At 42.0% G+C, this 17,541-nt stretch overlaps 1 protein-coding gene across 1 annotated transcript in view; it reads left to right on the top strand.

Moving 5' to 3' along the window:
- The window catches only part of LVRN (laeverin), a 117,039-nt gene that overhangs the window by 33,748 nt on the left and 65,750 nt on the right, over positions 1–17,541 (top strand). Inside the window, exons 4-6 of the mRNA XM_013005657.2 lie at positions 638–780; positions 3,989–4,125; positions 9,294–9,420. Coding sequence (XP_012861111.2) covers positions 638–780; positions 3,989–4,125; positions 9,294–9,420 — 407 coding nt within the window. The remainder of the gene's footprint in view (positions 1–637; positions 781–3,988; positions 4,126–9,293; positions 9,421–17,541) is intronic.

Genomic DNA, 17,541 nt, shown 5'->3' with positions numbered 1-17,541 from the left:
ACAAAATAATAATTTATAAATTATCAAGGGTTCATGAGGGAGTGGGGAGTGGGGAGGGAAGGGGGGAAATGAGGAGCTGATGCCAGGGGCTTAAGTGCAGAGCAAAGGTTTTGAGAATGACAAGGGCAATGAATGTACAAATGTGCTTTACACAATTGATGTATGTATGGACTGTGATGAGAATTGTATGAGCCCCTAATAAAATGATTTTTAAAAATGTAACCTATGCAGTATACTGCTATAATACAAAAGCAAAAAAAATAATCCTAGTTTTAAAACTATCTGGTTCTCAAAAGATTGACATTAGATGTTTGCTATAGTTGATCCCATTTTGTTTGCGAACTGTTTAATAGGCTTACATGTAGTTACACAAATATTATTTGTGGTTGAAGCTGAAATGGCATTTTATTTTCCGGTTTTGTATTTCTGATCTATAAGAATTCTGAAGTGTGGTGAGAATTGGAGTTTGCATGTATGTGCTATAGGGACAGCAGTGAGGAAGATGAGAGGAAAACATTCTAGCTCTTTCCCACTTTCCATCTTTAATTATAAGTCACACTCCCTTGAAGAAACAAAGTTTGGTTCCATCGATACTTGAGTTAAAAATAAATGGATTTTTCGCACATCTGTATTTCAGGGCCCTGCTAGCCTCTCAGATGGAGCCCACATTTGCCAGGAATGTTTTCCCTTGTTTTGATGAGCCAGCTCTCAAGGCAACCTTTAATATCACAATTATTCATCATCCAAGTTATGTGGCTCTTTCCAACATGCCAAGACGAGGTAAGTAATGCTTCCTATCATCACATAGACGAGCTTCGAAAAGTGTGTGGGAAAACTGAATAGCGATAATGGAATTTTCCTGAACACTTTTTGAAGCCCCCTCATACATACACGTAAGTGCACACACGCACATCTATGAGGGTAAGTAAAAAACTACTGTAACTAACGTTTCAATGATTACTTCCATGAGTTTATTCCAAATGAAACATGTTTAAACATTATCTGATTACTGGATGGCTGCAAACAAATTTTCCTGGAAATACACCTGTCTTAGTGCCATTAGGGTGCCTTCAAAAACCAAAATCTGATTGAAATAGTTGCTTCCAAAGGGATCTCCTGGGCCAGTTACATTGAAGACAGAGAGGTCGGCTCAGAAGGTTATGGTCACTGTTTTTTTGGGGACTCCAATGGGAAATGAAGCACCTAGGGCACTCACAGGAGCTTAACATAAAGAAGCTTTATGATCATTGCAAACGACATTGGTGTAAAAAGACCCAGGAAGGTGGGCGGAGGGTTTCTCCCCATCATAATGCACCTACTCATTCCTTGAGGGTGGCACATGCTATCCTCAAAGTATTTTGTTGGAATGCTTTACCCCGTCCACCTCGTAGTCCTGATCTTGTGCCTACAGACTTCTTTTTTCCCCTCAAAACTCAAAGAACCTTTAAAAAGCAACACAGATCCAGGACAGATGATCCCTTTCAGGACCAACGGTGAGAGTGGTCATACCAGGAGGTGGAGAGGGGGAACCAATTACAAGGATCTACATATAACCTCCTCCCTGGGAAAACAAAAACAAAAAAGCAACACAATTTGAGTCCCTTGATGTATGCTAAAGTCGCTGTTCTGATGTTGTGTAAATCGAAGAATGCAGAGTTCTTTGCGCGGAAGATTTAGTTCAGGGTTGGGAAACATCCAGCCTGCTGGCCAAGGCCCACAGAATCATCCATGTCAGCTACCATCATGCAGCTCTCCAAAGAGAAGCAGTCCCAGTGTCACATTAGGGTTGAGGGAATGAAATGTTTGACCAAATATAGCAGGCTAATGTTTAAGTTGATAACTTTGTATGGCCTGAGAATGATGTTATAAATATTCAGATGGCCCTTGGGGAGGGGGGGGAAAGGTTCTCATTGCTGTTTTAGATAGATGAAAACACCACTTTTGGAGGTGTATAGATCTAGATGGAGGATATATTGAGAGAGAGAGATTTTCGTGATTTTCACACACACACATACACACACCACCCTTTAATGGCTTTTTTATCAATATCATCTCTAGATAATGTTTTGGTAATATTATAATTGTTGCATAATAATAACCACTGTGTTATCAGTGATGGCAAATCACCCCAAATATTACAGTTTTCTATGTGATTTTAAAATATTACATTGGGTTTGTGTTAGGCCTGGTTGTCTAGAGCAACAAATCCTTTGGCACCCATCTATGTATAAGAAAGCACTACATATATCAAGAAGGCATCGCAGCGCAGTCCAACTCAAGTTCAATAAGACAGACGCTAGTTCACAAGGCCCTCTTCAGCCTCACCTGCGGGTGATGGAGAATGGTGAAGCGGGAAGAAGAAAGGTCACGTGCTGATCGGTGCAGAGCCACATGGATCCGAAGTTGGTGGAACATGGTAGGACTCCAACAGCTCTCAGGTTGGCAGCAGAGTCCCAGCCATCAGGTGGAAGGTGAAGGGCAGAGAGAGCAGTTGTCAGTGTCTCACATTCTTATACCCATAGGCTTATGACATCAAGGAGGTGTCGCCAGACTGTGATTTGATTGACAGGTTTGAAACCACCTCTAGCCAGGAGGGTCTATCTGACATCACCCCAGACTACCACAGTCTTCAAATAATTCCCTTGTGGATTTAAGTTTACTCCAGCTAGTTCTCAGGGAGCGAGGTGAGCATAAAGAGGGATGTGTTTAGGGAGAGCAGTCAGTACCCACATCTTGGAGATGAGAAGTCCGGGTTATTTTTGCATTAGCAGCTGAGGACATTGAAACACTCTGTTTTTATACATTGGCAATCTGCCATTAGAAGTCTAGAGAAGTTTGAAGAATTTAGGGCTTTCACTGTTGATCATTAGTGATAACAATCCTGGTAGATATGAAATGAATCTGGTGCACAGATGTGTTTGACTTAACTCACTTGACTTTTTCCTTTTGAATGAATTGGTTTCCTTACAAGTTTAAAAAAATCCCGAGATTCCACATAAAATCAAGCTATTTTATTTCCTCAAAAACTCAGAAAATCAATACCACTTAGCCTGCAGTTCCTAGATGATAGCAATCAGTTAGAGCAAGGAAGCAGCTGCCTCTAGAGCGGCCCTGAACGCTCCCATTTTTCATAGATCTCATCATTCTCCATTTTGCTGGCCCATTTCACGTTGAGTGCCTTGCTCTCTTAGGCATTCAAATGGGCTGTTTCTGTTTTAAAGGCTGCAGAGTGCCTCCAATTCAGACTTAGGCGAATCCTGAGAATGACAGAATTTCTCTTACTTATCTACAGTGGACGTGGGTAGCTCAAAATTAAACAGTGTGCAAAATGGGCTGGCCTCAAAAATAGTAGACATGGGTAGAAAAAATGGGAAAGCAGATTGGGGATCAAACTTACAGGGTGCGTGAGTTTGGCCCTAAGTTAAGTCCATATTTCTCAAGATGTTCATTTGGCCTTGAGATGCTGTCATGGTGAGTTTTTGATAGCTTGTTGTTGTTAGCAGCCATTGATTTGGCCATTGACTCATGGAGACCTAATGCACAAAATGTTGCCCTATCTGACACTATCCCCAGGGTGAGTTGTGGATTGGATCACTTTGGTCCATGGGAGTTTCAGTGATTGATTTTCAGAAGTATATAAGGAGACCATTCTTTCTAGTTTGCCTTATTATTGTAGGAGACTTGCTGAAATCTGTTCAGCATTATAGCAACACACAAGGCTACATTGACAGATGGGGTTGGCCATGCATTGTCTGGGCAGTGTACCTGGGCCTCCTTCATGGAAGGTGGAGACTACTATATCACTAAGCTACAAGTACTTCATCTGTTATGGGCTGTTGTTGTTAAGTGCCATCAAATCCTTTTCCAAATTGCTGGGCTATGAAGAGTGGTTTGGCAGTAGGCGAGTAACAATGAATGACAAAGTATTTCAAAGGCAGATAGTATTTGCTAGGTTTATAGTGATATGAGCTGAAATAAATTCCTGTAGGTCAGTCTGAAAAAGATGTGAATGGAAGCAAATGGACTGTGACCACCTTTCATACCACACCCCGGATGTCAACTTATTTAACTACGGTGGTTCTATGTGACTTTGACCATGTCAACAGAACTGAAGGAGGCAAGGAGGTGAGTAAAGGAGATTCTCCAGGTAAGGGAAAATGGACTGATTGCAGATTGCTCATTACTCTTTCAGCCCTGGGTCTACCCCTACACATCTCTTGTCCTCTTCAGGATTTCTCTGTGTTATTCCCCCCCCACCCCCACCCCCACCAGTCCTGTTAAAGCTCTGCATGTGACTTTGCAGCATGGAATCCAACAATTCCTTTTGCAGCTCTGGAATGGTTTCCATGAAGAGGCTTTCACTCCTCACAGGCAGGCTCTGGGCCCTGTCATCATTCCTTCTTGTCCCTACCCTGCCTTGACAGTGTCCAGGAAGAAGGGAGACTGATGCTGAACTGGTGTCCTGGAGCTCTGATTTAGTCCATGTTGTTTCCTTAGTTATGCTGAAGTGGTGCTAATGGTTCAATGTGTAGCAGCCAAGAGGGCACAGTCACCAACCAATAATAATAGACACTGGCAAGAGACACCTCTTATGATTGAAATAGTGTATACGGGTTAAACGTCATCTTCGTCTACATGTGGGATTGCCATGACCTCTCAGAATTCTGCACAGTGGGGGCTCAGCCCTGAAAGACCTTATTTTCACTACTCATGCCTTCATTATGTAACACTTTAGGAACCATTGAGGCTATCATGAAAATGCCCACATGCTGTAATTGAATGTAGAAATAGGTAAGGTCAGTGTGATAGGCCCAGTTCATTCTAGTGAGATCCCCTTCGTTGGAATGAGAAGACCTGGGCCTTCATAGGAGGAGGCCCTCTCCCGGGCCAAAGATCTCCCAGGCTCTTACTGTTGATACATAAAGACAAAGAAACTGAGGGGGGATGCCAAGCCCACTTCAATGGGGGTAATTGCTCAGAGTGCTTCCCTCTACTTAATCGAATGATGAATTAATAATACAGGCACTCTATAGGTTATGAACCTGATCCATTGCTGTCTTTTAGTCACATTTGTAGGTGAGTCAGAACAGGTGCCTAGTGCTGATTTTGCCTGCCTTTAGTGCCCTGCTGTGAGCAGGGATTGGTTCAGTTGTTTCAAACCAGGGCAAATTTACATAATAATTAGCACTCCGGGGGGTCGATTCCCCAATAAGCAAGACAAGCACAGGCTTTCTGCTGAGATTCCCTAGTGGTAAAACCCATGTGAAATTGTTCATGACAGATAGGTAAGTAAGCACAAGTTAGTTCATGCTTACCTTGTTTTCATCCCCTTATGCTTTCATCGTGTAACACTGTAGGAAACAGTGAAGTTATCATGAAAGTACCTTATGTGTGGCCCTTCAGGGATTGTACATTTGAAAAGAGACTTTGATAGGAAGATAGGAAGATGCTATGGACTTGAGAGAGAGAGACAAACACCAAGAAGCAGAGTCTGTGAATTGGTGAAAAATGTGAATTTGTTCAGCTTGGCAAGTAAGTACAATGTAAGCCTGTGCTTACCTTGTTTATTGGGTAACCTGACACCGCAAGTACAGGTTGCCCATAAATTGGATATTTGTAACTTGGGGACTCACTGTACTCTACTGAAGGCAAGCAACAACCAGCTCCTTAACTTCCTCAGCTGTTGACTCTGGCCTGATTTTCCTTATTTGAATAAGCATTCATAAACACATATATTCTCAAACACACTAGTGGCTGAGCCAAATGTTCCTGACATATTTTGATAAATCTGCTCAAGGACAATTGGGAAGCACCTGCTCACAGTCTAGCACAAAGGAGTGGGCATATGGCTATCGTGTCCCAGGTCTCAGCATCCACATGTCTCATGGCAGGTTGCTCTGAGACTACTGCGCTTGCGGTAATCCTTGCAAAGGAGCACTATCTGGGTCTTTTCAGAAAAGAAAGTTAATGGCCATAGAAGCAAAGAGAATATGGAGAATGCCGAAGAAAGACATGGCCTTGGTCTTAAACTAGAGTTGGGGATGAATTTACCAGTGAAATGTTGTATTTGGCAATGGCTCAAGATTCTGATATGAATGAATCCACCATAGACCCTACTGGGGAACCAAAATCTACTCTTGAAATAGTGTCCAGCCTATACAAAAATTGCTCATCAGGTGAGAGGTGAAATTCTAGTGAAATTGAAAATGTGGTTAACATATGACATGAGGACAACACAGGAAACCCGTGACTAATGTCAGAAATGATGATCTCTGAATAAAATTTAGCACATATGAACACTTGTAAAAATTTTGCTCTCCTGTGTGTAGAGAAAACCCCAGAATATGCTGGTGGACCAAGTGTGATTCTGAAGGAGCCTCATGAAGGCATGTTTTTCATTGGCTGGCCAGGGCCACCTCGCCTTCTTCCAAAGAAAACTCACTACTGTCGAGCCAATGCTAACCCATAGCCCCCCACCCCGCATGGGTTTCTGAGACCGCAACTGTTTGTGGGTATAGAGAACCCACTCTCTCTCCCAAGGAGCTGCTGGCTGTTTCAAACCGTGGGTCATGTGGGTAACAGCCCACGCATAACCACGACTCCACCAGGCCTCTGTAGTCGGCTTGAAATCCCAGTCATTTGCCTCCCTTTTGTTTTATAGCGATACTTTATGAGGAGGAATTTTGTAAAAGGAAAGCAAATATACAAACACATTGCTGTTGCTCTCTAATAGGCTACAATAAAAATGCACACATTAGCTTGGAAGTGGGAGAGGGAGCTATTATTTCCGCTCAGAAATGTGGGCTTTGATTTAGCAGCTCAGAGGTCAGAGCTGGAAGAGGACACGTCTATAGTAGAGGCGGGATTGAGTTCTAACGTCATCTTTCCTCACATGAAAAAAGAAACCAAAGCAAACCCCACTTCCATCGAGTTGATTCCAACTCAGAGAAATCCTGCCGGGCAGGGCAGAATCGCCCCTGTGGGTTTCCAGGGCGCTCAGCCACAAGGGGAGCCAAACATGTCATCTTTCCCCCAACAAGTGACAGGAGATAAGAATGACGGACCTCAAAGTCCGCAGCCCCAGCGCTTCCCAGTAGAGTTCTCCCCACGAGCGAGCCCTAAAGGGGTGGACCAGCCCTCATCTGTCAGGTGGAGCCGGACCATACAGTGTTTCATTGTGTGTACCCGGTGTCATTAGGGGTAGGACCAACACCTTGGCACCAAACAACAATAAAAGCATGACAGCAGTGGTTCCCAACCTTCCTTATGCCGGGACCTTTAATACAGTGCCTCATGTTGTGGTGGCCCCCAACCATAAAATTATTTTCGTTGCTACTTCATACCTGCCATTTTGCTACTGTTATGAATCAGGCGACCCCTGTGAAAAGGTCGTTGGTCCCCCAAAGGGGTTGCAACCCACAGGTTGAGACCGCTGCACTAGAGGGATCATGGCCAAAGCCTTTAATCATAGTATTTTATGAAGAAGAAGAAGAAGAAGAAGAGACTTCAAACAGCATTTTATGAAAGGGGAGCATTCCTGAAGACATTATGTAATTCAAAAGTCACATAACACAAGACTGATTTTCTAGCAGAAATGAAAGTTAACTAAAGTGCCTATGTTCTCGAAGTGCCAACATCTGCAGGGACTCAGTGCTGCCTTTGTTTGCACAGCATTGTCTCCAGTGATGTCGCCGAGAGCTCTCCCGCAATGCACCGTAATATTATCAAGGCTCAAACTCAAACCAAAGTCCCTGCCGTCAACTTGAGTCCGACTCAGAGAGGCCCCACAGGACAGAGAAGAGCTACACCTGTGTGTTCCCCAGACTGTAAATCTGTGTGCCAGCAGAAAGCTGCCTTCCCCTGCAGGGTGCTTGGTGGTTTGAATGGCAGACCTTGCTCTTAGCAGCCCGATGTGTGACCCCGGCGTGTGACTCCGACGTGTGACTGATGTGTGACTCCAATCTGTGACCCCGGCGTGTGATCCTGATGTGTGACTCCGACGTGTGACTTTGATGTGTGACCCCGGCGTGTGATCCCAATGTGTGACTCTGACATGTGACTCTGACGTGTGACTCCGATGTGTGACTCCATAGGCCACCTGGGCTTTTCTCATCAGGGCAATTCATTGTTTCAAGTTTCTCACCTCTAACATTTGTCCCAGAGTTACCTAGTTTCAGGCATGTTCTTTAGCATCAGTTGTGGCAACTCTTTTAGAAAGAACTTAGATGAGACTGTATGGTGAAAATTCATTTTAAAGTGTGGTAGTGATGAATGTGGGGGGGAAAAACCCCAAAAACGCAGCGTACTGTTGTTGTTTTTAGATGCCACGGAGTCTGTTCCAGCTCCTAGTAACGCTGTGCCACCGAAGGAAACCCTGCTGGGCCTGCCCATCCCCCTAATCGTGATGACCCAGCCCGCCGTTGCAGCCCCTGGGTCCATCTCTCTCGTGGAGGGTACCGCAGATCCAAATCTAACAGACATTAGATGTTCTGGTGTCTTGGGCATAGAGTGGTTGCACGAAGCTGGCAACCACTGCGGGGGGGTTAATTTTATCACTAAAGTGGAGGGGTCAGGCGGCAATGGCATAGTGCTTGCTTCCCCTTGCTTCATCAGTTTCAAAATCATAGGACATGAAAAAGATATATTTTTTATTTTACTTTGGGCGAAAATACATACAAGAAAACCCCCTCCTATCCCACAGTCCCTAGACCTGATGATCAGCGGCACTGATTACCGGCTTCACCTGGTGTTAACATCCACGTTATTGCTCTTGGACCTTACATAGAATCTTAATTTTCTGTGGGAATAGATGTCAGTGTGGGCTATCCCAAGGGTCCTTTTCCAAGGATAAAAGTTACACCTGTTATCATCAAAAATTGAAAGAACACATTCTAGGAGATCTACTGTTTACAGCTTCAGTGAGCAGCTTGATGGGTTTTTCTTGGCACATATGCTTTTAAATCATTTATTATATAGCCAAAAAAGCCCCATGACTCAGTGGTTAAAGCACTGTACTGCTAACCAAATAAAAAAGCCGGCGAAGAACCTCGCAGTTGCCGTGAGAAAATAGCTTCGTAAAGATGTACAGCCTTGGGGCCTTTCGGGGGTCATGCTATGACTCTGTCCAGTAGGGCGACAAGTTGGAATCACCTCCAGAGCTGTAGGTTTGGCGTGCTTTTTTGTTGTTGTTTTATTATGTAGCTCCTTTGGAAAAAGTAATTTGAGCCAACCATCTGCCCCTTTCTGCCATTATAAATGCTTTTCCTAATCACTGCTTAAATGTTTTGATTTAGATTCGCATCTGGGCCCGGAAGGATGCCATCGCAGATGGGGAAGCAGACTTTGCATTGAACATCACAGGTCCCATCTTCACTTTCCTAGAAGATTTATTTAATATTAGTTACCCTCTTCCCAAAGCAGGTGAGGCATCTTCCTTTCCAATGCCACTGGTTTCCTGTTATGGGGCCCTTGGGTTGAGATCAGAGAATACACATTTGAGCTTTTGGTTAGGCTAGCTCCTCTAGAGAAGCAAAACCATTATATAGATATAATGTATAATGTGTGATGTATAATATGCGTAATATAATAATATATAACTATAGATAGATAGATAGAGAGAGAAATTTGTATTGAGCAAATGAATTTAAAATGTGTAAAAATGGATAAGTTTAGTCCGGGATCAAGTCCGTAGGTTCGTTGTAAAATTGTAGTCTTCTGATTCTGGGGACTGATGACTCCAAGATTGAAAGGCACACCATAGAGATCAATGGCTGCAAGGTCAGCACGTCAGGTGGCAAGCTGCTGATGGTTCCCAGAATTTGCAGGCAAGAAGGCAGGCCCTGGGCTCAACTTCAAAGAACCAGAGGTCAAGAAACCAGATGCAGAATCCAGTCCAGGCAAAAAGTAAGCAAGCATTTCGACAGCATCTACTAATGCATAGGAAGTAGACCTGAGCCCTGAGGAAATCATGCAGTTGCACCAGCGCCGTGACCTGTGAAAGAGCATAGCATGCCACCCTAATCTTTTTACAGCTGCGTGGAAATTCACAGTAGAGCCCATCATGGAGCTGAGATGTCCAGCCACATCATGAGGGATTACTAGACTTCAACTGTCAAACTACTGAGAATCCCGGCCTCGCCTAGTTGGCATAAAACCCAACTATCACAAGCCTTTAAGGCAGGGAGTCCTCACACTTTTTAAACAGGGGCCAGTTCACTGTCTTTCAGACCCGTTGGAGGGCCGACTATAGTTAAAAAAAAAACTATGAACAAATTCCTATGCACACTGCACATATCTTATTTTGAAGTAAAAAAACAAAGGGGGCAAAAACACCCGGCGGGCCGGATAAATGTCCTCTGCGGGCCCGCACGTGGCCGCGGGCGTAGTTTGAGGACACTTGCCCTAAGGACTCATTGTGACCATTAACTGCTGTTGGGAGTCTGGTCTCCTATCGTTATCTCTTAAGCATTTGGATTAGGAGCTGTTTGTTCCTTCTTTACACAATGCCACATGCCTAGTGGGTCTCAAGAGAGTTCTAGGTCCCTCCTCTGGCCACTGCTCTCTCTCTTGCCATCTGTGCTCCTTGTTCCTAATACAAATGTGTGGTGCAATGTCCTGGTTCTTCTAGCAGGCCTGCATGAGTTCCTCTCGTTCTCATTTGTAAGAGTTACATTTTTTTAACATGCTTTACTGATGAGTCGTTGAATGATGATTTGGTGTTCCCATCTGTGAATTTTCATTGTATAAAATTGGAATCATGTGTGAATAGAATTTGATTATTGAGAAAATACGTGAACATTTAATCTCTCATAGATCTACAGAACATATTCTTAAAATTGTATTAGCAGTCTGCTAAATAATTTTTTTCCATTCCATAACTCCCCCCCACCCCCCCACCCCCCGCCCTAAATTGAGAGTATTGCGCAAATGTATTTTCTTCTTCTGACATGTCTCCTGCAGTTTTTGGAAAAACTGTGGTCTGTGTAGATGGTCTGTGCAGATGATGGAAGAAGGGAGTAGGAGTAAGTACATTTGGGATCTCAAATCTCCTGAGCACAAGAAGACAGTGGCGCTGCAGCAGTAATGTTCTGGCCAAGGGAAAATGTGGTCCAGCTTTGGCCTGTTCAGGGATTCTGCAGGTGGTAACTGTCGTTTAGTGGGTTAGAGGCCAGGCTTGCCGGAAGCGCCTGCTATTTTTGAGGCTAGGGGATTTAAAAATGACCTTTATTTAGAAAGGGTTCTTTTGTGTTTTTGAAAAGAAGAATCCAGAATTATCATGGAGGGAGCTCCAGTGGTGCAGTCGGTTAGCACACGGTACTTATACAGACTTATCATGGATGTCTTACTCTTTCAGAACACCCCCTCCATCCTATTAGTCATTTCCTCTCTATCTCTTACATGCATATACTTTCCCCCGTCTCCTAGCTCACTGTAGTCTACACCCCCAACATCTCTACTGCAGCAGTTCTCACATGATTTCTCCATACTAAAGCCAAAGGGATCTTTCTAGTGGGAAAATAGGATCCTGTCACTTTGCCCTTTAAAAGCTCTCTGTGGCTTCCCATTAGTATTGACAATAAAATCCAAACACGCTTATCATCCCTTGGCAACTTTTCAGGGCTTCCTGCAGTTCCATGGTGTGGAGGTTTCTTGTCACTATCTCTGCTGTTTCCACTGCTTTTTCCCCTTACCCGTAGGCTCTTGAACATGCGTTTTACGTATTCCTGAATGCCTTCTACCCAACCCATCAGTTGCTGTGTTTCTCAGCTCACAACCCCCTTCTCCAGAATGTCTTTCTGGACTTCTTCTCCCACGCTTCCACAGAACCTCATACGCTTCCACTGGAACCCTTGATACACCGTCCGAGTTTGAGACCAAGTTCTGAATCGTCTTTTTTTTTAAATACTTTTCTCCCAGAACTTGTCTCATAGAGGCAAAAAGTAAGCTTTTTAGTAGAGAAATAAATATGTACAGTGATTCCACTTAAGTGATTCCACTTAAACTCTGACTATTCATTTATGGAGACCAGGGTTATGTTGGGCATTTTAGCCAATATAATATATAGAAGGTGCTTAATAAAAATGTGTTTCCCTGGTAGGTATTTCCATTACTATATTTTTAAGATCAGGAGAAACTAATGGTTCTGAATTACTTTACCTCTTGATTGAGTCATAAAAAAAAGAACAGAGCTAAAGATTTTCCTTATCAACATTCCCCTTATGTACATTCTATATAATTCCTCTCAGTCAGTTAAAAAGTAATTTGGTTTATTTTTTTTCCATGTTGTTCTTTTAGTTTATCATCATAGCAATGAATTCTAAACCTTAGAATCTAAGATAAAAGCCATCTTCATGAGTCTATCATATTGAAAGGCACTTTCACTAGTGTTGCTATCATTTAAAAATGGGGCAAAAATGTGAAAATATAACAGAGACTGGTGGAGTTATATATTTGGATTATTAATACAAATTTGGAAAGACAAAAAAAGGCATGGTACTTTTAAGACTAAATATAGATCTTTCAGATTTGAAAACATAATTTCAACTTCCCTTTTAAGTTTTGATCATGCTTGTAACTTGTAACAGTATTGGATTAAATGTATCATACATCTCAACATCTTTGACCATTAGAATACATTAAACCCTGTCAAATGTATATATATATATTCAAAAGACATGTAGAGAGCTTTCATAGCTACACCTATTGTAGTAAACCCAAATTGAAACCAACCCAAATGGTCAGATGATTGTTCAACTCTTTTTTATACTATTAAACTATTGAATTTTATGATATGTAAATTATATGCCAGTAAAACAGTTAGAAAAAGATATCGGATAAATACATTGTGGTATATACATACAACAGACTGCTCTTGCTGTTAGGTGCCGTCAAGTCTGTTCCAACGCACAGAGCTCCCAGCACAATAGAACAAATGCTGCCCAGTCCCGTGCCATCCTCAGACCTATTGCATGGTTGCACCCACTGGGTCAATCCATCTTACTGGAGGTCAGCCTCCTTTCCACTCATCCTCTGCTTTGCCAAGCTTGATGTCCTTCTCGAGGGGCTAGTCCCTCTTGATCAATTGTCCAAAGTAGGTGAGATGAAGTCTTTCCTTGCCATTTTCCCTTCTACAGAGAGTTCCATTTTGACTGAACTTCCTCTGAAGCAGATTTTCTCATCTTCTGGCCGATCATGATATATTCAATATTCATTAGCAATACCATAATTCAACTGTGTTCATTCTTGTCTTCCCTATTCATAGCAATGGAAACGAAGCACATTCTCCAAAGTTTAAAAATAGCAAACACACCTCTACCTCTCTACACACACAGTCCGGTCAATAACTAGTGTTATGAAACAAGAGGAACTTTATTGAACAGAAATATCAAAATGTGAAGACATTGTTTCTCAATATATCCTCCATCTAGGACTATACACTTTTAAAACCAGTGTTTTCTTTTCTATTTTTTTAAATTAAAAAGTTATTTCATTGGGTGTTCTTACAGCTCTTATAACAATCCATACATCAATTGTATTAAGCACATTTGTACATATGTTTCCATCAACATTTCCAAAATATTTTCTTTCTACTTGAGCCCTTGGTATCAGCTCCTCTTTTCTCCCTTCCTCCCCCCACCCTCCCACCCTCATGAATCCTTGATAATTTATGAATTATTTTTATTTTCATATTTTATACTGACTGCTATCTCCTTTCACCCACATTTCTACTGTTCATCCCTCCCTTTTTTTGATGTGTGGGGTGGGTTGTACATCAATCATTGTGATCAATTCCCCCTTTCTCCTCCTTCTCCCCCTACCTTCCCCCTTAAAGCCAGTGTTTTCATCTCTTTAACTCTTCCCCCAAAGAATTCTATACTCTCTGAATTACACTGTCAAAATGGCATTTTTGGCATACAAACTCAAATTGTGTTCCTTTAAAATGCACTTGGGGGTTTTTTTGGGAACAAAAAAAGTCTGAAGGGCAAGATCAGGGCTGTGGGGTGGCTGAGGTCAGTTTTCCTTACACAATTGTCCTATGAGCAGGTACATTGTGTTGCAAAAAAAATTTTTTTTTAATGCTCAGTGTAAATTTCTTGATCCTTTTTGCTCACCAATGCAATGAAGTTTTCAATTTTATAGAAACTTCTTTTCAATACATCATTTGGTTTCTTGATGGCTGCTTCTATGAGCATTGATTGTGAATCTAAGCAAAATTAAATCCTTGACAACTTCAATCTTTTCTCCATTTATGACGTTATCTTACTGCTCCAGTTGTGAGGATTTTTGTTTTCTTTACATTGAGTTCTAATCCATACAGAAGTCTGTAATCCTTTATCTTTACTAGCAAGTGCTTCAAGACCTCTTCACTTTGAGGAAGCAGGGTTGTGCGATCTACACATTGAACACTGTTAATAAGTCTTCCTCCAACCCTGTTAACCAAATTCTTCTTCATGTAATCCAGCTACTCTGATTATTTTCTGAACAAACAGACTGAATAAATATGGGGAGAAGATACAACCACAAACACATTTCCCCTAAAGTTTGATTGGCACATCATTCACATGTCATACAATTGAATAGTTCAATCATCCAATCACATCAAGGGGAATTGTACAATCACCACCACATCTATCTTAGAGGCTCCGCCCACTCCCCATGCATCCATTCCTCCTGTGCTTCACAGCTGGGAAACCCAACGGAAAATAATGCAAGAGAAATTGCACCGAGGTACTAAGGATAACATCATATTAGTATGAAGGCAAAAATACAAATAATGTAAGAGGGAGAAGACCCCACCAATGTTAAAAAAGCCAGAGAAGAGATTTCTGTTAAGGGACATCTCAGTGCACCCAGTCCTTATACATGTGTTGATAGGGAGGATAATCCGCTGGGTCAGATCTGCATAATCAGGAATGCAATGGTTTTCGCCTGATAGTGAAGTGGTTTGGGACGCTCGCATTTGGCTAGAGAGGCTCTCCTAGTAGCTTGGTCTGAGTGGATACTCTGCACATGGGTTTTGCACTCCTGCTGGCCTCCACAGCCTTCTCCAAGTTGTGTGTTCATAATTTTAGCCCTGATACTTTCCACCGTATTCAAATTTTGTAATTGTCATCTTTGGATTCACACAAGCAGGTATGCTTCTTCTATGTGACTTAGTTGGCTCCTCACTTAGATGGCTACTTGTTTGAATACAAGCCTTTACGACCCTAGACACTGTTTCAGTTGAGAGCTGGGCACCATCTGCTTTCTTCGCCACACTTTGGACACACACATTTCTTGAGTTTTAAGCCATACTAAATTCCCTTGTTCTGTGAGCACAATGAAGTGGTCTGGAATTTCCATTCTTTTCAAGGCTATCCAAAGTTTGTTATGATCCACACAGTCAAATGCCTTGGCACAGTCAAATGTACAAATGTGCATGACACAGTGAATGGATGTATGAATTGTGATAAGAATTGTATGCGCCCCCAATAAAGTGGTTAAAAATAAAATAAAGCACAAGTAACATCTTTCTGGTATTCTCTGCTTTTAGCCAAGATCCAACTGATATTAGCAATGATATCCCTTGCTCCACATCGCTTCTGAACCTGGCCTGAATCTCTTGCAGCTCCCTATCAATGTACTGCTGCAACCGTTGTTGGATGATCTTCCGCAACATTTTCTTGCATGTGTTATTTTTGTATAATTTGATTTGAGCATCTTGCTGGATCACCTTTTTTTGGAAGGGTACCGATATGGATCTCTTTCAGTCAGTTGGCCAACTAGCTGTCTTCCAAATGTCTTGGCATAAATGAGTGAGTGCTTCCAGTGCTTCATCAGCTTGTTGAACATTTCAATTGGTGTTCTACCAATTCTTGGAGCCTTTGGGAGGTGCGGGGGTGGGGTGGGGTGGGACTAATGCTTTCAATGCAACATCTTCCTTCAGCACTACTGGTTCTTGATCATATGCTACCTCTTGAAGTGGTTAAGTAGTTCTTTTGGCAGAGTATCTTCTTTGGATGTTTCCTGCATCATTCAATAACTTTCCTATAGAATCTTTCAATATTGTAACTCAAAACTTGACCTTTTTTTTAGTTCTTTAATATAATACTGAGTATATTCTTCCTTTTTGGTTTTCTGACTTTAGAGAAATCATCTAGAGGCTGTTAAAATACAGATTGCCACACCCCTTGTAGAGTTTCTGATCCTTCCTGGTTCAAGAACCCTGGTGTAGCAGTAGTTAAGTCCTTGGCTGACAATCAGAAGGTTGCTGGTTCAAACCAACCAACCATCTCATGGGAGGAAGATGTAGTAATCTACTCTCATAAAGATTTACAGCCTTGAAAACCCTTTTAGGGCAGTTCCACTCTGCTTTATAGGGGTATTATGTGTAGGAATTGATGCAATAAGAGTGGCTTTTTGTGTTTTTGTAAGGATGACATTCATGGATCAAGTAGAGGACTTCCCAGGATAGTAAAAAGCATGAGCAGAGAAAGGTTCAGGAGGGATTGAGAGCAAATGAGTTTAACCTGAGTTGGGCAGAACAGTCTTGTATGAGGAAAGGAAGGTCACTAGAATTGGAAACCCCAAACTGAAAACCAAAGCACTGTCATTGAGTTGATGCCACTTCATAATAACCCTATCGGACAGGGTAGAACTGTTCTGTGAGTTTCACAAGATGGAAACCCTTCATAGGAGTGGAAAGCCACATTTTTCTGCTGAGGAATGACTGGGGGTTTCAAACTGAAGACCTTGTGGGCTACAGCCCGATACAAAAGCCACTACTGTACCCGGATTCCTTGTAGGAAACCCGGGATGAGTCAAATAAATATTTTCAAAGAATTTACAAAATATTTACAAAGTAGAGTCCAAAGGTGGGAGCCATATATGAACTACATAGATCTCACGGCACATGGTCAACTTCAGCCACGTGTAAAGTCAACTTAAGCTATTTAACATAGCCCAACAGAAAGCATTTGTTATAGTGTGAACTTGTAAGAATGATATATCTTCCATTAGAAGAGGGAAAACTTTTATTGTTCTTCTAGTTGTAGATGTAATCAATGATTACACTGTAGAAAATTGGGAAGGTAGAGAAAAGTTTAAAAAGGGAGGGGAAGAAAAGCCTCCCCTTTTCTAATGCTGCCTCAGAGAAATAATCACTGCTAATGTTTTGGTGTATGTTTCTGTAGCTTCTATGTCAGTCTCAATCTCTGTCTTAATAAATATCACACCACAGAGTTGATGTTATTCTTTGAATAGCTTTAAAAAAGTGACAATATATGGATATGGCACCATGCTTCATCTTGCTAAATATGCTTTTGTACTGTTATTTATGTTTAAGACTACAATGCCCAAGAATCAGTTTGCTGATAAAACATACATATTTATTACTATGTGATTAAAAAAACATGCACGAGTTCTTCTCCTGTCTTCCCTGTTCATGCGTTTGAGGCAATTGAAAACACCGTGAATTAGGTCAGGAGTGGCACCTTGGTGGCATGGTAGGTTACGTTTTGGACGCTAAACAGAAGCTCAGTCCTTAGAAACCACCAGTCACTC

This window comes from Echinops telfairi, unplaced genomic scaffold (genome assembly GCF_000313985.2).
Source record: "Echinops telfairi isolate 266 unplaced genomic scaffold, ASM31398v2 ScPeMD7_7469;HRSCAF=8507_1, whole genome shotgun sequence".
In the NCBI taxonomy this organism is placed as follows: Eukaryota; Metazoa; Chordata; class Mammalia; order Afrosoricida; family Tenrecidae; genus Echinops; species Echinops telfairi.
This window is presented reverse-complemented; position numbering and strand designations above follow the sequence as displayed.